This window comes from Rhagoletis pomonella, unplaced genomic scaffold (assembly GCF_013731165.1).
Source record: "Rhagoletis pomonella isolate Grant_MI unplaced genomic scaffold, Rhpom_1.0 Rhpom_scaffold_00001, whole genome shotgun sequence".
In the NCBI taxonomy this organism is placed as follows: domain Eukaryota; kingdom Metazoa; phylum Arthropoda; class Insecta; order Diptera; family Tephritidae; genus Rhagoletis; species Rhagoletis pomonella.
The window spans coordinates 46,293,214-46,314,079 of record NW_023458555.1 but is presented as its reverse complement, the minus strand read 5'-3'; the positions used below and the strand labels follow the sequence as shown (position 1 = coordinate 46,314,079).

Here is a 20,866-nt window from a genome sequence, read left to right as displayed (position 1 = left end):
ATTACATCACATCAAATTTGATTGCACATTTCTGACTTATATTTCTATCAAGGCTGATCACACATAATTGTCGAAAATTTACATCACTGATGATTCAAATTTGAATGCCGAACTCAGAGGGAGTAAGCAGTCTAGCAATATGCCAAAACGTCCCTGCAAGAACAGTGACTATCATTTGACAAATCATTTGAGTGGCAAGACTGATACGAGATTTCTGTCACTGGCTACCTACAAGTTTCTATCAAATTCTAAAGGACAGTGAAAAATCTGATGTAAACATTTGCGTTCCGTCTTCCCCCGACTTATGGCATTATTTATTTGTCTCTGTCTGTAAGATAAATGAGAATGTGTTAGTTTCCATCACACAATTCTTGTAGGGTGGTAGGTAGCCCGTGACAGAAATCTCTATCAGTCTTGCCACTCAAATGATTTGTCAAATGATAGTCACTGTTCTTGCAGGGTAGCTACTCTATTAACCCATGGTAGTGCACACTAGGGTTATGATTTTTTTTATTTAAATGCCTGTGGTGGCAACGAACTTTTGTATAAATTTCCAAAAAATAATAACTTTGGGAAATTATAAAAACAAAACTCCCGCGCATAGCGGAATTTATTATCAGTTTCTAAGTGGATAAAATTAATATTCAAACATGTTTTTCTTCTCAAATGTTTTATGGTTTTATTAAAGTAAAATAGATTCGTGGATTTAGTGCTGATACACATCGTTTTTAAATCAAAACATGGTAGGCAAAGGATTTTCGGTAGAATTTTTATACTAGGTATGGGGCTTTGCCAGGCAACAGCCTTATAAATGAAATGATAGTATGCGCGGGAGGTATTTTCCCGAACCAACAAAAATATCGCCGAAAAAGTAATACATGGACAAAAGTTCATTAAATGCAAGCACGGGCAAATCAAAATTTAAAAAAAGGTGTAAAAAATTATAATATAAAAGAGTAATAAAAATATAAGATGTAATAGCGATGGAATGTTTGTTTATTTCAACAATGTTTAGAGCCTTTATTTAAATGTAGGCGTTGAGAATTTGTATAACATAAATAATTTAAAGTAGAAAAATAAATCAAAGTTGCTGGCACACGTCTTGCCACTTTCGCTACTCAAGCCGAACTGCCCGCTGCTTCGTGCATTGCTCTCTTACTGACATCCGATGTTTGGTCGCTCACAGCTCGGCCTCTCCTGACATTCGTCCCTTCGGACGACTCGACTTCAGAATCGCTTGTATCGTCATTATCGCTGAAATCTAACTCCGGAGCAGAACACCATGGCTTCATATGATCGCTAGAAAATACATTGGCATATCGTCGTCGGGTGAGTTGCGCATCGGGTAGATCCTCGACCACATATCGATCGGTATCTAATACCTTGGTAACGATGTATGGGCCCTTATACTTCGGCTCTAATTTATGCGATTCGCCTGTAACCCCAGGGACGTTATCGACTACTACCAATTGTCCCTGCTGATACTGATAAGGTTGGTGATGCTTCTCGTCATATCGTCTTTTCCACTTGAGTCTCTCCGATTCGATGTTAGCTTTGGCTGATTCCATCGTTGTTCTTTTCTCTTGCTCATCAGATTGAATAGCGTCGTCACGCAATGCTTGGATGATTCGATTCTCGCTTACGTTACGTAGGTTAAAATTAAATACCAGTTCGTTAGGACTGACTTTGGTTGTAGAATTGCTTTGCGAATTTATTGCCCACTGGATAGTAGGAAGAGTTGAGTCCCACTCATTTGAACTCTTTGTTGAGCTCCTCAGTGCTGCAAGGATGGTGCGATTTACACGTCCAGCTTGACCGTTAGCGCGAGGAGCACGAACTGCGTTCTTTACATGTTGGATACCATATGTGTTAGCAAAGGTTTCAAACTCCTTCGATTTATACGAAGTTCCTCTATCAGTGGTGATTCTTAAAGGCTGCCCAAAGATCGATATCATCTTCCGCAACAATGCAAGTACATGTGCGGTTTTCGTGTTACGGACTGATTCTAACACGGTGTATTTCCTGAAAGCACACACCAGCACTATGACATGTTGATTGCCTCGTTTACTTCTTGGAAACGGGCCTAAGTGATCCATATGCACCGACCTGAACGGAATTGGTAAAATTTCCGACAAGTGCATTTGACCTTCGTGTTTCCCGCCTTTTACTTTATTTAAACAGCACTCCGGGCATGCGGCGATGTACGATTTGACGTATCATCTCATCCGCTTGAACCAAAAGTCTTTGGCAATACGTTCGAGAGTCTTATCTACTCCGAAATGGCCCACGTCGTCATGGCATGATTTTGTTATCCGCCACCTTATCGCTCGTGGTACGACAAATTTCCGTTCGTCACCTATTTTCTTAAAAAGTCGACCGCGTGCATTCCATATTCACCTTTTATCGTTTCCGCGTTCAACGAACCGGAATTTTGAAGCGCATGAACAATTTCTTTGAGATCTACATCTTGCAGTTGGATGGCATAAATCCAATCATCAGTCTCTTCCCGTTTCACCACCAATACCCGATCAGCGACTCGCTGGGCGGTAGAGTCGGTAATCGACTCAAACAGTCCACATGTTGCATCTTCGTCCCTCGTCGATGAACACACTCGAAATTATACTCCTGCATTTTTAGCGACCACCTAGCTATTCGTGGTGGGAGCAGTGTAGTTGCTTTGGTAGTTGCCACTGCGTTGCAGTCGGTGATAACGTTAAACTTCGTGCCTAAGAGGTACATCCGAAACCTGTCTATAGCCTCTACAATGGCCAGAACTTCCAGCTCATGGCTTGCGTATCGTTTCTCCGCATCGATGCATTGTCTGCTGTAAAACGATACTGGCTTCCAACCATCCGCACCCTCCTGCAACAACATGCCGGCTAATCCGCAGCTACTTGCGTCGGTGTGAACTTCGTGGCGTTTGTTCAAATCATAAATAACTAAAATTGGCTTACTTGAAATGGCTGCCTTGAGTTGCTGGAACGCGTCCTCCTGCTGCTGCTGCCATACAAATGGTATGTTCTTCTTGAGTAGTTTGGTTAATGACTCTGCAGTGTGACTATACCGTTCAACGAATTTCCGGAAAAACCCCGTAAGGCCCAAAAATTGCCGAACCTCCGTAGCAGTCTTCGGTCGCGGAAACTTGTCAATAGTCTCGGTTTTCTCTGTACCCGGATGTATGCCGTCTTGAGTTACAATGTGACCCAAAAACTTCACCTCACTCTCCAGAAACGTACACTTAGAAGGTCTTAGCGTCAATCCCGTACTTCTAACCGCTTTCATAAATTCTGCCAACACCTGTCTGCCTTCGGCTATCGTTGGTGTCGCGATGATGACCTCATCCACGTAGCTAATAATTCTTTCTATTTTCAAGATTAGCGATTAGTAGAAGCACCATCTCTTGAAAATACATGGGGGCATTAACTAGCCCAAACGGCATAACAATGTGCTCGAAAAGGCCATCATGCGTCAAGAATGCCGTATATTTCTTACTACCTTCTTCTAGCGGTATCTGGTAATACCCCGAGGTCATATCTAGCGTAGTAAAATATCGTCCTCCGGTTAGCTTTGCCAACTGCTCCTCAACGATTGGCATGGGAAACTGCTTCTTTACTGTGACCGCGTTGAGAGCACGGTAGTCAGCACACATACGACTCTCTCCGTTGTTCTTGCTTACCAAGATCACCGATGCTGCGTGTGGCGACGAACTTCGACGGATGATTCCATTATCCAAAAGTTTGTTCAATATCGTCAATTCCTCTTGACGTGCTAATGGTACATGATACCGCTTGCCAACTATCGGCTTCTCTGTTGTCACTTCAATCCTCATTGACGTACTGTTGCACCGACCGAGCGTCGATAAATCCTCGGCAAAACAATTCGAGAACCCCTCCAATAGATTATAAATTTCGTTGCGTTCTTCTCCGCGAATACTTTCGTTAACAATAAACTTTTCTGGACTGCGAGCTTGTAATTGTAAAACTCCCGCGTCAATAATCATTATTTTATTACTGCTACAGAGAACATCTCTACCCAATAGCATTTCGTATTTAAGAACGTCATCTGGTACAATGAATAAACGAGCGTGTACCATTTCATTGCCTAACTTCATTTCAGCCTCTATCATTGCCGTTGATTCGACTCGAGAACCGCCAAATCCCTCGAATTGTTTAAAAATAGGTATGCGCTTGACCGTTGCCGGTACACTTGACTGCTTGGTCAATGAATGATCGCTTCCGGTGTCAACTAGCGCCTCGAATTCTTGGCTTCCCAACAAAATATGTTCTATAATTGGAGGTACTACGCTATAATGATCGTTGTGCATGTTGATTTCTGCAACTGTAGATTTAGCCCCAGCTTTACAGTCTTTCCGCTCGTGACCTGGCTTAGAACATTTACTACACCGCGGCTTCTTAGATGGGCGTGGACATTTTGCAGCAATATGTCCATATTCGTTGCAATTATAACATTTTGGTCCCCGCTGAACTACCTGCTTGCGTTCGGTATCGGACGTCATCTCAGCTGGTTTCGATTGAGGTTGTCGTTGCACGATCGCTGGTTGATTTACTGCTACATTTTATGTTGACCTCAGCAAATCGTTAGTCGTCTGAATATTAATGGCCAAAAGCATCCGCGTTAAATGCGTGTCATTTAAGCCATTGATGACATATGAATTTATCGATGTATCCTCCAAAAACCCTCGTATGGCAATTGCAAGCATACTATAGTAGTATTCTACCAATGATTCTCCATGTTTGCGCTTACGTTGTGCTAATTCCCTATCAATATCCGCAGTTCGTTAACATACTCACAAAATTAGCCCATGTTTGAAATACGGGCTGGGCATCTAACCAATCCCTTGCTACGCCTTTCATTTTGTGCTGCACCGCGAACAATATTAGTTCTTCTCTCCAACCGTATATACATTGCAGTTGCTCAACCTTAGTTACGAACTGTTGAGATGACGTCGACTTCTTCAAGGGATCGAATTCCGGTAACACGCCAATAATGTCGTGCATATTGGGGTGAGCTTGTGTCAGAATTGAAGACGTCGTCGGCTGCGAAGTTTCCCTTACTATCTGATCTGCATCCACATTGCCACCCGGCGTTGGTGGTTGTGCACCTGATCTAATGTCACTCACCGACTTCGCCAAGCTGCATACCATCTCCTTTAATTCGTTGATGGACGACAGCCACGGCTCCGCTTCGTCCACTTCTTCAGTATCAATTTCGTCACCTCCTAATGCTTCGATTAACATGGCAATTTTATGCGGTTTATTGCCATTTGTTGTTAAACTCTCTCTTCGTAGAAGTTTATTTAACTCCGTGACCGTGAGACTTTCTAATTTAACCTTCATCTTTACCAAAAATTATTCTTAAACTCCTCTATTTTTTTAAGTTCAACCTCTTTGCTTTAAGTTTTCGTTGCATCGATTTTTTCCCTTCTTTTACGTTAAGAAGACGTTGCGCTGTCGATGCTCACTTGTTTCTTTTATTGTCTTTGCTCGGTATACCACCATGAACGAAAGACACAAGATCACGCGGGAAGGAAAGAACGAAAAAAGTTATTTTCTAGCTGCCGAAATCTCGACGCCATCTTTGTTGTAAGAAGTAAACAACGAAGAGAACGGAGAAAACCGCGAAATTGTTGAACGCATGAAAAATCATTTTTATTATGCAAGTTCTTCTATAAATCATGCCGTTGGGTTAAATTATTCTTTATCTTTTGTGTACACACGTTGTCACAAGCGAAAATGAAGAAAATTGCAGTAAAAAGCCACCACCAACGAAGAAATGTAAACAAACGGCTAATGTCAAAATCGTTCAACTTTTTTCCTTAATGCGATTCTAACGGGCTAGTCTCCAGCCCGCGTGATCTTGTCTTTTTGGTTCATGGTATACCACTGTCTGTATTTGCGTTTGCCTTTTGTCGTTGTTGTTGCATACAAAGCAGTTGCTGTCGCAAATTCAAATCGTTGTCTCCGCGTCGTTCCAACTTTCGTGCTCGTATATTTGATCTCGTCGCTGTGCTACTGCTCGCCGTTGCTATTTTCCCCTTGCGTTGCTCGCAGAGCCGTTGCTGTGTACATCCCTGCAAGAACAGTGACTATCATTTGACAAATCATTTGAGTGGCAAGACTGACAGAGATTTCTGTCACTGGCTACCTACAAGTTTCTATCAAATTCTATAGGGCAGTGTGAAAAATCTGATGTAAACATTTGTGTTCCGTCTTCCTCCGACTTATGGCATTATTTAGTTGTCCCTTTTTAACCAACGCAAAGTTTGTACATGTGTTAGTAAGGTAAATGAGAATGTGTTAGTTTCCATCACACAATTCTTGTAGGGATATGTATGTACCTATGTCGACCTTCGATGTTCTCGACTTCGTTACTGTGCTGCTACTCGCCGTTGCTATATTTCACTTGCGTTGCGCCGGAGAGCCGTTGCTATGTATGTATGCAAGTCGATCTACGCTGTTTTCGACTTCGTTGCAATGCAATGGACTGCTGGCCGTTGCCACAACTCTTGTATCGTTGTTGTAGAATTTAAACGCAAAGCCGTTGCTATATCGAGTTGCGTCTCGATTTCGTTGCCCTGCTTTCCGTATCGTCCGTTGTTCGAGCAGCAGAGCTGTTGCTGCGTCGATAATATTTGTAGATGCTGAAATTCCAATCAGAATTTCCGCACTCGTTTTCAGCACTTTTGTACGGCGAAAAATATTGCTTACTCTTTTTGCCTTTCGTTCGATGATGGTTTCTCCGTTTATATGTTGTTCGGCTTGAGCAAATTCACAAACTCTTTGGGTATAATCCCCTTCTGAACTAAAAGCGATGGAATGTTTGTTTATTTCAACAATGTTTAGAGCCTTTATTTAAATGTAGGCGTTGAGAATTTGTATAACATAAAGAATTTAAAGTATAATAAGACCACAAGAAAAATAAATCAAAGTTGCTGGCACACGTCTTGCCACTTTCGCTACTCAAGACGAACTGCCCGCTGCTTCGTGCATTGCTCTCTTACTGACATCCGATGCTTGGTCGCTCACACATGGTAGTGCAGAGTCGAACCAGTCGTAAGTAGAATAGCGAAGAACTACGACAGAGGGCGCCCATAAATCACTCAAGTGACTACTTTAGTAACTCCTGGTAATGCAGAGAGAGCCGATGGTAACTACCGCCTAGGGCATTGCCTTGTAAAAGTAATCGATGAAATACACTGCAAGAAGTCGGTCGGTAATTGACGGTGTTTATTAGGTAGCTACCGATTCAGCAGTCCTGTAGTCACTGACTGATTCAACTGTGTGTAGTCGAAGGCGAGTCAACACGTACACAGATGACTCGCGAGTCAGACGCACCGTGTATGCCACCTATGAGAAATCTAATTAAAAAGCTCAAAATTTTTACGAACAATTGTTGAATTTTTTAAATTTTGTAGTTTGAAACTTGGACTTGTTGGGTTTTTGTTAAAGAATAAACTATATTTTTATAAAAATAACAATATTAAATAACAAAAGATAAATTGTTAAAACTTGTCAATAGTTGGTACGCTTAATAGGCTCCATGCACGTTGCGTCTGAATCGTGAGTCAGTTTGGATGTACTTGTGAAAATAAATATGTGTTAGTTACACCGACATGAGTCCTGCATGACTCTGAATGATTCAACTGTCGATGGCGAGTCAACATCGTAAAACCAGCATAATGGTAAAAAGATGACAAATATCCTTTAAAATATTGTAAAATATATCCAAATAGTTCAAGACTTGTAAATACCTACAAAAAAGGGCTAGATTTGATTTTTAGATATATTTAGTATGTAAAATGCATAAATTGCATTATGTCTTTAAATGTGGATAGAACCATAAAAAAATACGCATGATTAATTAAATTATGGGTCGATTATGTATGTACATCAAGGCAACCTCAGTTAGAAATTGAAATGAAAATGTATATTAATAGTTTTAAAATACCAGCAATCAAGACTTGAATGTAATAATCGGCATACACGGTACGTGACTCGTGCGAGTCGGTTTGAATGTGCTAATGAAAATAAATAGCAGCAGTACGATTTGCAGGAATTTCCAGGATTTTATAGGAACCTGTTCCCCTACGACGCCTTACATAAGGCACATTAATTTTCCTGTAAAATCCTGCGAAACCTGCAAATCTTACTGCTGCTGGAACACAACAAATATGTGTTATAGGCGACATACACAGTGCGTCTGACTCGCGAGTCATTTGTATACGTGTTGACTCCCCTTCGACTACACAAAGTTGAATCATTCAGAGTCATGCCAGGCGTCATGTCGGTGTAACTAACACACAGTTATTTTCACAAACATATCCAAACCGACTCACGAGTCAGACGCACGGTGTATGCCGCCTATTATGTAGTTATATGCGGCAAACACGATGCGTCTGCATCGCGAGTCGGTTTAAATATGCTACTGAAAATAAATATGTTTTATAGGCGGCATACACAGTACGTCTGACTCGTGAGTCGGTTTGGATGTGTTCGTGAAAATAAATATGTGTTAGTTACACCAACCGTATGTAGTCGAAGGCGAGTCGACACGTACACAAATGACTCGCGAGTCAGACGCACCGTGTATGCCGCTTAATAGTTACACCAACATGACACTAATTGACGCCACTTTGTGTGGTCGAAAGGCGAGTCAACTCGTACGCAGATGAATCGCGAGTCAGATGTACCGTATATGGCGTTAAGTTGCAGAAACAGTTTAAAAATAAACTTTCTCAATCAAAATTTGCCCGGCATGCACATAAACGCGGTTTTGTCAAGCTTCGAGTTGCAAGTATAATCTGTAACACAATTTAAGCCACTGGCAACGCAACTGACCTTCGGTTGCATTGCATAATCGACCCATTACTCTCTTAATACTAATGTGCGTTGCAATGCTCATTAGGAACTTTCTATATGAAAGTAACGATGTTTGCCAACGAACATCTTTAGCGTATCCATACACATTAATCGGTGTATGTGAAAGAACTGTGAACTTTGTTTCCACTCTCCTTGGAATCGAGTTAAAATGCATTATTCAATCTGCACTTAGCATACGGATCATTTTGGGCATCAGCCGGAGCAGCATGATTATTTGTCACCCGATGCGTTTTCAGTGCGGTACCACTTATGAAGGCCTCGGAACACACATTACATTTGTAAGGCTTTTCGCCGGTATGTCGGCGCATGTGGATGCGCAAATCATTAGACTGAGTGAACGATTTATCGCATTCGGAACATTTATAAGGTCGAAGTCCAGTATGAATGCGCATATGCCGGGATAATTTATTTGGGCGTATAAATGATTTGCCACAAATTGTACAAAGGTGGGGTCTTTCACCTGTATGCTGTCTATTATGAACAACTAAATCTTGCCTACGTGGAAATCCCTTTTGACATTCATCACATTTATATGGCTTTTCTCCTGTATGGCGACGTATATGTATTATTAGGCTGGCTTGGGCAAAGCTTCGTCCACAATGTGGACAAATTCCACGTTTGTAAGGCTTTTTCGTTTTGGTATTTTCTGCACCGCCATCACGTTCATCGTCTTCCAATACAACATCCGGATGCATCGCTCGTATGTGCCGTTTTAAAGCGAATTGGCGCGCGAAAGTCCGTGGACAATGATCGCATTGTATTGGTTTATCTTCAGTCGGCTTAGGCGCCACCGCGGCAATATGTTCGGGTGGCACATTTATATGCGCGGCTTTTATATGCTTTTCTAACGTTATATTTCTAGCAAATACACGTTGACAATGGGGGCACTTTGACCAGTTTTCTGTTACAAATGTTCCCAGCCGTGATCCGATTGCGTACCGATTTGGCTTCTTTTTAACAATATCAACGAATTCGAAGTTTTCTTCCGAACTATTAATAAAGAAAAAGATTTTAATTGAAAATAGCTTTTACTATGATTCAATAATTAATTATTATTGAATCATGTGTATGTACCTCTTTTCTTTTATCTGTTCGACTTCGTTTTCGCTCTTTTGCAGATTTACGCACACAACATTATTACGCACATTGACATTTTCTCCACAAGTATTGTCTTCACTAGCTTTCACGAGTTCATAATCCGTTAAATCTTCGGATTCACCTATAAATTCTTTTTCCTCAATGCACTCCTCTAAAAGGTACTCTGTGTCAAAACCTTCGACATTTTGGTTATCCTCGTCCGGGTACTCAACCTCGGCTTTAACAAATAATTTTAGCCCTTTATCTCTGGTATCTTGCGATTCCTGATATTGCTTTAGCATCAGTTCGGAACGTTCTGCGGTGCATATGAAATCATAAGCACTAAAAAGCTTATGCGTACAATTGCCACACATGCTGGCTGGTAACAAATCTTCTGGGCCTTGATTTGGAGCCAGCAACTGAAGGAATGCTTTGTTAAATATAAAAGAATAATATGGTTTTATATTACTTACTTGTATGTTACTAGCGCGCAAGAGTTGCGTATACAAAGTCCTTAAATGGTATTTTTCGTCTCCATATTCCACTTCATCATCCAGGGAGTTTGTGTCCTCGTGATTTTCCAAACAGCTGCGACACGATTGATCGCTTAAGTTTAAAAACTCACTATCAGTCTCCATTGGAGAGGGTAGATTACGCTAATGAATATTTTGTTTTATTTAAGTTAAAATTGTTTCAATTATAGTTATGTATACATTCGGGGCCATCGATAGTTTCGATAGTCGATAATATCGATGCTATCGAAAGTGTCGACAATAGCGATAGTTTTGATTAAGTAAGAGCCAGTTTACACGGTCACTTTACAAATATCTTTAATATGATGTATGACTTGTAAAAAAAATCCTAAACAGCAATCAAAAGATGTAAGAAATGTCAACGAAAACACTAACAACCGGTGTGAACAGCTTTCAGCCCACAATCCCAAAACTCGTTTTCAAAGTGTTTTCGTTGTCGGTCAGAACATGGTATAAACTAAGTCGAAACTACTTAAACTGGCTACACACGACGAACATCTGCGCGCACATATGCGCCAACATGCTCGCTCTCGTTTGCTACAGACGGCGAGCGGCTCATATGTGATTTTGTCGTGGTAGCGTAAAGATGATTAGCAAAGACGCGGATGATGCAATTGCAATGCTTTTAACTTAGCTTTTTTATGTATATGTTACTTAAATTTATTTATATTTTACTTGTATGTATGTACGTACATATACTTATAGTAAATTAGCCTCATTTATCAAAAATTCAATTAACACATATGGCTTGGATGCATTTATCCGCCGATGTGCACACTTCAAGCATCAACACAAAATGAGGTTGTTGTTTTTGTTTCCAATGCGATGCTCGCAAACCGCCCTACAAACGACGAACATGACCCGCAAGCCGCGCATGTGCGGTGTCGGTAACGTCGAAAACGATGTTTAATCGGGGATTAGTGTCAACCAGGCTTTGAGCAACCGGCCCTTAGTAGAAGTCTGAAATACGGGATTGCACCTAATATTTATACTACTGATGTCCCTACAAGAAATCTTACTGGCAAATGACCAGTCATCTGACGGTCAGTGCTGATGCAATAATGCTGCAATTTCCTCATCAGAAATTTTGGGGTAATATGAAAAACCTGACCAGTTCATTTGTGTAGGATGTGACTATGCGTCCCTTTTTTACATGGGGATTTTACCAGCAGTGCTAGAAAGCCTCTTTTCTACTTATTGCTCTGGCAATGTCTTAAAAGGATTTTAAGATATGTATCTTAAAGGCAAAAAAGGAAAGAAAATAGTCTTCAAGGAAACTTCAGATAAACCTCTTATCAGATTTGTGGATGCAGATTGGGAAAGCGATGCAACAGATCGCAAATCAGTAAGTGGTTTCATATTCCAAGTTTATGGGTGTACTGTTCCATGGTCGAGCAAGAAGCAAGTTAAGCCAGGCCTCGAATCGTAACATCCGTTCACAGATGATCGAAAACGATACGAAAGAAAATTACGTGATACGACAGGCAGTATAAGCTGAGTGGGACAAAGAGTACGTTCGCGTGTGTCATAATCCGAAAATTGTGTTTTTACGTGACGAGTAGTACGATATCGTATGTGACGATTCGAGCCCTGATATACAGGTCAATGCGAGCGTGAGCTTTTTATTTTGACCAATATCTTCGTTATTAGTACACTTTTTGCTTTAGTTGAGAGATGAAAAGGTAGAGAATTAAAATATCTCTCAGAATTATAGAATAAAAACTAATTTAAAATGCATTATATGCCTTTTTTTCAAGCTCACACTCAACAGTGTGCGTACGCAAAGCATTCGCATGTGAACGGCAAGTTTTGACATATGTGTGTGAGCGTCCATAAGAATACTGTTACGATTATCCTTGAAACCTCGGCCGGATTTCCCAAAATCTTCGGTTCGTATCGCTGGATTGTTAAATAAATGCTACCGATGACCAAATTGTAGTACAATTAACTTTATTGTACAACAAACAATTTACAATACTCGCTAATACAGTAAAAAACTTTACAATACTTGTTAAAGCAATACAAGGCTTTACTAAACTTGTCAACACAATTAAACTTATAGCTTGCTTATCCGCAACTCACTTCTCTGCTCACTTTACTTGTAGCTTGCTGACTTGTAACTAACTCACTTCGCTGTGGCGGCACCCTTATATATGTACCTGCGCTCGCACTTATGGCAACTCTAGAACGTTCTGAAGTTTATCGCTCATTCTCTTTCCCTCGCTGTTCGCAGTGTTCATCCAACTTGACGTTTCTGGAACGTTTGTGGAACATTCTGCTTATTTCGCGTTGTTCGCTTTGTGTTGCCGCAGTATTCGCCACACTGCCCTCCACCTAAGTCTGATCGTCCGAATCAGACACACTTGCTGTTCCAAACGCTGCAAGCCTTTCCAAGTGGACCACATGGTCAGAGTGCAGCTCTATAGGTACACCGTTTCTCGCAACCCAATTCTAGGTGAATACCATCGCTACTGTTTTAGCTTCCTGGTTTGGAATCGGGTATACCTCCGGCCATTTGCTAAAGTAGTCCATAACCACAAGGACGTATTTGTTTCCCTGTGCGCTCATAGGAAATGGACCGGCTACATCCATGGCAATCCGCTCGAAAGGTGCACCTGAGTTATACTGCTTCATCTGGCCATGACTTCTGGATTTCGGCCCTTTGGCTGCTATACACTCCGCGTAGTTAGCAATCCACTCTGCGACCGATTGCCGACGACCAACCCAATAGAACCTCTGCTTAACCTTCTCCAGGGTCTTCGTGATTCCCAGGTGCCCTTACTAGGACAATTGTGGAATTCCTTGAGTACATCCGGAATTCTTACCCTTGGATCTACTATCAGGTTGCGGGAGCACTGGCCATCTTCGCTTTCCCATAAACTATGCAAACAGCCAGATATTAATTTTAAGCTGTTCCATTGTGCCCAGTACGCCTTTGCGATGGGGCTTTCCGCTGCCATTTGCTTCTCAGTTGGCCTTCTGTCCACCTCCAATCCATGCATCAAAAGCTCCAGATCTGGATCTACCTGCTGACACTTTCGTAGCTGTTCTTCCTTCCACTCTTCCGCTGGTGTTATTGTCGCTATACGGACGTCTATAATGTCCTCTTTGCCCTCAGCTTTTGAGCAGAGTTTACATTCCAGGCTACATGGTCGGCGGGACATGGCATCAGCATTACCGTGGGCACTTCCCTTGCGATGCTCAATAGCGAAGTCATTACTTTGCAGTCTCTCAATCCACCGAGCTAGCTGTCCTTCTGGATTCTTAAACTGTAGTAACCACTTCAGCGCTGCATGGTCCGTTCGAACTCGGAAACGTTGCCCATAGAGGTACTTGTGGAAATGTTTGACGCACTCCACCAACGCTAGTAGTTCTCTCCGAGTTACGCAGTAGTTCCTCTCTGGTTTTCCAATCGACCGGCTATAGTAGGCAACTACCTTCTCCTGCTCATCAATTACCTGCGACAGTACGCCTCCTATGGCATAACCTCTATCATCCGTATCCAAAATAAACGTTGCACCTGGAACGGGATACGCTAGCATAGGTACAGTACATAGCCGTTCCTTCAGAGTTTGGAAATCCTCCTCCTGCTCCTTCTTCCACTCGAAGGCTCTATTTTTCCTCATGAGCTCGTGGAGGCTATTAGCAACGCTGGCGAAATTCGGAACAAATCGGCGGTAGTACGTGCATAGCCCAAGAAAACTTCGTAGTTCGTGCAGGTTCCTAGGTCTTGGCCAATCTTTTACTGCTTCTATCTTTTCCTTCGCAGTACAGACTCCCTCCGTTGTCACCTTGTGCCTAAGTAGCTCACCTCCTTTTTGAACAGTGAGCACATTTAAGGACTTAGCCTCAGACCAGCGCCAGCTATCCTCTGGAAAACTTCTTCCAAATTATTCATGTGTTCATCAAAGCTTTTACCCAATAAGATAATGTAGTCTTGATACACCAAACATGTTTTCCAATGCAGTCTTTTGAGCACATGGTCCATAAGTCGTGCAAAGTGGCAGGAGCGTTGCATAATCCAAAGGGCATCACCGTGAATTGCCACAGACCGTCTCCAACGCTGAAAGCTGTCTTCTCCATGTCCTCGTCACTTACCTTCACTTGCCAATAACCGCTCTTAAGGTCGAGTATTGAGAACCACTTTGTTCTAGTCAACGAGTCCAGAGTGTCATCGATCCTGGGAAGAGGGTAGCTGTTCTGTTTGTCACATCGTTTAGTTTCCGGTAGTCTACGCAGAATCGCATTTGACCATCCTTCTTATTCACAAGTACTACCGGCGAACTCCATGGACTCGCTGATGGTTCAATCACACCACTCTCGCTTATTTCTTTAATTATTATAACAGTTTCACGTTTGGCAAGTGGAGCACTCTGAGGAGCTTGACGGATTGGCCTTGCATCGCCAGTATCAATGCGATGTTTCACAACGTTAGTCCTGCCTGGTTTGTCGCCATCCTTGTTGAATATGTTGGAGTATCTGCGGAGAAGTTCCTTAGCCTGGTGCTGGTATTTTCCTTCCAACCCTTCCGTCCATGCATTAATGTCTACCGCAATGTCATTCTCGCCAATTGAATCGCTTTCAGGTAATTTTTCGCAGTTGAAGATTGCCTCTACCTCTCGACATTGTCTCATTACAGTTCCTCTTCGGAGTTTGACTGGTGATTTGAACTCATTGAGCACTCGAACTGGGAGGCGTCCATCTTTTTGCGTCTTAGCCAGGGTTTTACCAATAAGTACGTCCGGTGTAGAATTTTGTGTTGCTTCAACAACCCACAATTTGGTTGTACCACAATCTCCATCAATCTTCGCCCACACAACTGCTTTCTGACTTCGGTGGAATCTGCTCGCTTTCCTCTAGGATCACTCGATTGCTGCTGTACGGACCATCATACCCAAAGCTAAGGGGCACTTCCATGTTGTTGTACTTCATGATCCTGTTCTTCATGTCGATCTCCATACCTTGATCAAGTAAGAAGTCTATTCCAATGATGACTTCATCCACAATCGCCGCGACTATGAACTTGTGTAACACCGTCACATTCCCTATTGCGACTTTGCATGTTACCTCTCCTACACTTGGGTGTCCTCACCAGTTGCTGTCCTCAACCTTGCTCCAGGTAATGGCCTTACCTCTTTAGTGACCAAATCAGATCGAATGATGGAATGTGATGCGCCCGCATCCACAGTTAGTACTCGCTCATGTCCGCCCACATATCCATCAACAGTAACGTTGCTCGCTTTTCTGCAGATATGCGAGACGCAAATTATGGGGGATGCAATTGCGGGAGCCAGCGCGCGCCCCTTACTGCTGGATCGTTTTAGTTTAACGACTGATCGGAGTCGGGCTCATCATCCTCAGTCCTGCGTTTACGTACTGCTGACCTGTTAGACCTGTTGGAACCCGTCTTACATTCGCATGCGAAACGGCCTGGTTTTCCTCAACTAAAGCACTTCCTAACACCATCCTTTCTCTCCGTTGCACCAGGAGTATTCTTCCCTGCCATCGACTTGAGTGTTTTCAGGATCTCGTTCATCACGTCAGGTGTCTCCACTTCTACTCGATAGGCTTTGTAGGCTGGTCTACTTAGGAGCGCCGCCGTTTCACGTGTCTGAACATACGAGACCGTTTCAGCAAATGTTGGCTTTGGATTCGCATACGTCTCTCGCTTGGTATACATGTCCCGCATTCCGTTGATGAACCTCTGGATTTTTACTCTTTCGAGGTGCTCCCCAGATGCATCTCCAATTGCCAAATGAGCCAACCTTTCAATCTCAGAGGCGAATTCCTGTAGTCTGGTTGGATTTCTGGCAGCGTTTCTCCAGCTCCATCTGGTAAATCTGTCTCCTATGCTCGCTACCATAACGTCTTTCCACTGCACCCATTAACACATCGTAACTGTTCCTTTCACAATCAGGAATACTCTGCGAGATTTCCGCTGCAGGTCCTTTTAATGTAACGAACAGTGCAGCGGTTTTATCCTCCATGCTCCAGTTGTTAGCTGTAGCCGTCTTTTCGAACTGGAGCTTAAAGACCTGGAAAGGAATAGTGCAATCAAAGGATGGAGTCTTTACCTTGGGAGCGTTCGTCGAATTAGCTGGACGATTCAACTGCAAACCCCGGAGACGATCTTTAAGCTCATCCACCTTAGCTTCGACTTTGTCCTGTTTTTCCTTAATAAGCGCTTCGATTTTATCTTGTCGTTCCTCGATTTTATCCTGTCTCTCTCAGCGTTCTGCGTTATCTTTGAATAAATTCTCCTGTAGCTGAGTAATCTTTTCATCTAGCTGCGATGACATGTACGTTTTCTGTGCTCCAGCTGCGACGAGACATCTGAAGACAACTGCGACCTCTGCGCTTGTAGCTGTGATTAAATTGCAGCTAATATCGTGTTCATGTCCATAGCTGTTGATGAAGGAGCCTTTTGCTGTTCTTCAACCTTCCCGGATGTCTGCTGCACATCCTTCGACAAACAAGCGGCCTCATCCTTCTGTTCATCCTTTGCGGATGCATCGTCGAGTTTACCCTAGAAGTCGTATTTGTCCACGTCGATGCCTTCTGCTTCCATAGCCTCTCCCAGCCGTGATAGTAACTCCACTTTCCTTCCGGAGTTTGCTAAATTTCGCTTCTCCAACTCCTGTTTGAGTTCCTCGATCTTAAGGTCTTAAATTTTTGCCAATCTCAAAAGTTTATCCTTCGGGATTTATTTAACAATCCCACTTCTGACACCAATTGTTACGATTATCCTTGAAAACTCCATGAACCAAAGACACAAGATCACGTAAGAACAAGAGAGTGAAAAAAGTCGATTTTTTGAGCGGGTCCTACAACATCTTGTTTCGCTGGAAAAATAAACAAACTTTACAGTAAAAAATTTTAAAATACTGTGCCGAACAGAAGTATTGACACAGTGAATTTTTCGCAATATACGCAAAGTTCTTTTTTCTAATTTATTTTCGATAATTTTTTATAAAAATATTGTTCATTCTACACCAGAAAACATAATAATAAAATCTCTAAACTTTGTGCAAAACTCAGGAAAATTCATTAAATCTGCACACTAATTTGCAACTTTTTATTCAGATTTTTGCGAAAAATTCTAAGTATGCAGTTTTATAGCCCATTCAAATTTATTATGCATTGATTTTTGGTAATTTTTTTTCACGCAAGTTCTTCCATACAAAGTAATTCGACCATTATTTTTTGTTTGGAGAAAATGAGCAACACCTTCCACTAAAAAAATTGCCAAAAATCAACGCGATTTTCTAGCAACTTTAAACTTGCACTTTGTTACACTAAATTTGAATGGGCTATAAAACTGCATACTTAAAATTTTTCTAAAAAATCTGAATAAAAAGTTGCAAATTAGTGTGCAAATTTAATGAATTTTCCTGAGTTTTGCACAAAATTTAGAGTTTTTATTATTACGTTTTCTGGTGTAAAATGAACTATATTTTTATAAAAATATATCGAAAATAAATTAGAATAAAAAACTTTGCATATATGGTGAAAAATTCACTGTGCCAATACTTTTGTTCGTCACTGTATGTTCACTAAAAATTTATTAATGTAAAAATAAGATTTTGGCAAGTAGTTATCGAATTTGATGTAAAATGTAAACGTTTTTAAGAAAAGACATTAATTATTTTTTATTTATACTTCCAAATTTAGGATATAAAATCCCTTATACCAAAAAAATTAAATTAACGCCGCTTAGAATTTTGTACAATTGAGCTATTGTCAAAAATCTCCTTTTTAATCAAAAAGTTGTTTATTGAAACTACCTCCTTTTTTGTATCATGGTTAAATCCAAAAAAAAGGTAAACTTTTTTTAGTAACAATATAAACTATCTCATGTTGAAAAAACTACGTGTTTATTTAATAATAATGTGAAATTATATATTTAAAAAATGTTTAAAAAGTGGAAACTGCGGATTTAGCGCTCATACAAAATAGCGAAATTTAACAAAAGTTTTTTGTTTGTATATTTTAAATGGTTAAAAACCTTTTTTTAGCAGTTGTAGCCTATACTATAGAATTACCATATTTAAATTTAATTTCGTACGCCCAATTCCAACTTTATGCTTAAACCTTCCTCTTTTGTAGCACTTGCAGAAGACGCAGCAGAGCTGGTATCTTTTTCTTTATTACCGAAATCTGGATATAGTTTGGCGATTTGTCCGACCGGTGTACAAAGACGACCCGAGAAATCGACACGTTTAGCAGATTGGCTACGTTCTGTACTGGTAACGATGTCTAGAAGTGACCTACAATTAAAAAAAATTACCGTTATAAAGGTACAAACGTAAAGGAATCCTAAAATTTTCTTGTACCGTTGTCCTCCGCTACTTAAATTACGTTTACTTGTTTTAAGCAGACTACTGCCACTGCTAGAACTTTCTATGGAGTGCGGCGGTGACATTGGAGAATCCCGCATTACAGCTTTAGTAGTAGAATCGCCTTAAATCGAAATTAAAATGACATTGGTTTGTTTAAAGAAAATAAACATTTGATTAATAACTGCTTTTTAATAAGCTGAATATGCTGCTTACGGCTTCCATCATTCTCCGTTTTGACTGTTGCATCTCCACATGCAGCACGAACATTTTGCACACTTTCTAGTATGACTTTATGGTGCGAGGTTGTCGCATAAGCACGAATCAATACTTCTAACTCAGCGCAAATTAACTTATATTGGTCAGCTTTTTTTTGTCCCTTTAACCTAATGAGCTCATATGATTAACTCCTTAGTAGCTTTTCTTTATCTCCATTTGAACTTACCGCCCTCCACCCATATTTGGGAACGGCAATGGCTCTCCTCGTGAAGCGGCGGTATATAATTCGAAAATGTACTGCTGACATTGCGCCTCGTCCGCTTTATCCATATCTTCTTTGCTAATCTTGCGCAAGAAATATGGAACCCAATTAAGATTACGTTGTAAATTGTATATCAAGCTTGTATTAAGTGTAAGCGGGAAATAACGTGAGCGACGTTGTAGCCTTTCACGCGCTTTATGTAGATTTTCTTCAGGTTTTGGCTTGGCTTTAAGAGGCACAAAGCGATGTGCTTTAATAAAAGAGGCAAAGTCGGAGATACGATAGTCGGTTACGCGACCACCAGGACCTTCCGAGATTGAAGGCAAGTCTTCCAGACAGGAACGTGTGATTTGTAAAGCGTGAATAAAGATTTCACCCCCACGAGCCGAAAGTAAATGACTAGTAGTCTTTCCACCAGTTTTTCTATAAGTAATATCTAAATTTATAAAACTCTTACATAAACATTTTCACAAATACCTTGGCATTTCCAGCAAAACTGAGCGTCCATTTAATAAAAACGTAATAAGACATGCGCTTGGGCGGGATGTGACATCTACCGGTGTTACACGGTGCTGAGCTAAACAAGGTTGCATGTCAGATGACCCACAACCCCGTGGCGTACACCACTTGAGGGTAACTGTTTCGTATTCAGCACCCTCTTTTCGACTCGTTGGAAGTAATGCTTCACTACCACATATAGAAGTGTGGGCATTTCGCGCATGTAAGATTTCTACGTCGTAATTTGCGCTTGAATTGGCATTTTGCTCCTCCTGCAAAAGAGAAATATATATGTGTGTATATATGTATGTGCTATATATTAAACATTCATACTTTCATAGGTATACCCGTTACTGTAGTACTTGCCAAATCATAGTGGCTCATAATTAGGTGCGTTAATTTATTAGAAATATTAGGTGCACATGTGGTATGAATTTCAGTGGATAATACCGGAGACAAATCTTTTTTTCCACGATTGGTTACTAGAGAATCAATGTTAAACGGTACGACATTGATAATCACTAGATGGCAGTGGTCAATGTGTATCATTTTGCGTTGGGTAGCAGCTAATGTATTCTGTTGCATTAGTACTGTGTGGAATATGTCCTCCAGGCTTTTCATGCTAGAGTTATCGCGTGCCGAGGTTATACATATTACGCGTCCTTTATTAAGCATGGCATTCTCGCCCGAAAGTAACCCACCACTGTCGCGCTCTTGTAATCGCGCTAATTGACTTTCTGTGGGTTCGGCGAGGGCCTCAATAGCTGCACGTAAGCCATGTATTACCGAAAAATCTGAGGATTGCATTGCATTGCGCTGGGGGACGCCAACAAGGGCCATAGCGTTCAAAACATGCGACATATTCTGTGTGGTAAGATTCCAAGTGTTAACAATATGCGCCGCCGTGTCACTAACAATGAAGCGGACAAGTTTCCCACGTGGAAAGAGATCCCACACTATACGGCAATATTCAATCGATGATTCCACTGAACAAGTCCACAAACTTTTGCTGAACTGGACATCACTCGCTCCAACCGCAGT

The 20,866-nt window shown here is 41.3% G+C and overlaps 2 protein-coding genes across 3 annotated transcripts in view; both read right to left on the bottom strand.

Annotated features, from left to right (window-relative positions):
• Positions 1–7,491: 7,491 nt before the first annotated feature.
• Positions 7,492–10,718, bottom strand: LOC118744976 (zinc finger and SCAN domain-containing protein 2). Its single transcript, XM_036478459.1, has 3 exons — positions 10,451–10,718; positions 9,975–10,396; positions 7,492–9,890 (listed from the first exon to the last, which is right to left on the bottom strand). The coding sequence occupies exons 1-3, from the start codon at positions 10,613–10,615 to the stop codon at positions 9,044–9,046; spliced, it is 1,434 nt and encodes a 477-aa protein (XP_036334352.1). The 5' UTR covers positions 10,616–10,718; the 3' UTR covers positions 7,492–9,043.
• Positions 10,719–18,362: 7,644 nt separating this feature from the next.
• Positions 18,363–20,866, bottom strand: part of LOC118744964 (protein asunder) — a 2,875-nt gene continuing 371 nt past the window's right edge. The window contains exons 2-7 of one of the 2 annotated variants that reach the window (XM_036478448.1): positions 20,159–20,866; positions 19,805–20,097; positions 19,292–19,750; positions 19,063–19,232; positions 18,844–18,970; positions 18,363–18,777 (exon numbers count right to left, since the gene is read on the bottom strand). The exon at positions 20,159–20,866 is cut by the window's right edge and continues 1 nt beyond it. In XM_036478448.1, coding sequence (XP_036334341.1) covers positions 18,564–18,777; positions 18,844–18,970; positions 19,063–19,232; positions 19,292–19,750; positions 19,805–20,097; positions 20,159–20,866 — 1,971 coding nt within the window. In that variant the 3' untranslated portion in view covers positions 18,363–18,563. The remainder of the gene's footprint in view (positions 18,778–18,843; positions 18,971–19,062; positions 19,233–19,291; positions 19,751–19,804; positions 20,098–20,158) is intronic. The other variant, XM_036478439.1, reaches the window with a different exon arrangement.

Bases quoted from the DNA above. Each gene is read 5' to 3' on its own strand.
- LOC118744976 (XM_036478459.1), bottom strand. From the start codon at position 10,615: ATGGAGACTGATAGTGAGTTTTTAAACTTAAGCGATCAATCGTGTCGC. The intron at 10,397-10,450 runs GTAAGTAATATA...GCATTCCTTCAG, and splicing joins TGCGCGCTAGTAACATACAA to TTGCTGGCTCCAAATCAAGG. The intron at 9,891-9,974 runs GTACATACACAT...CTTTATTAATAG, and splicing joins GAACAGATAAAAGAAAAGAG to TTCGGAAGAAAACTTCGAAT.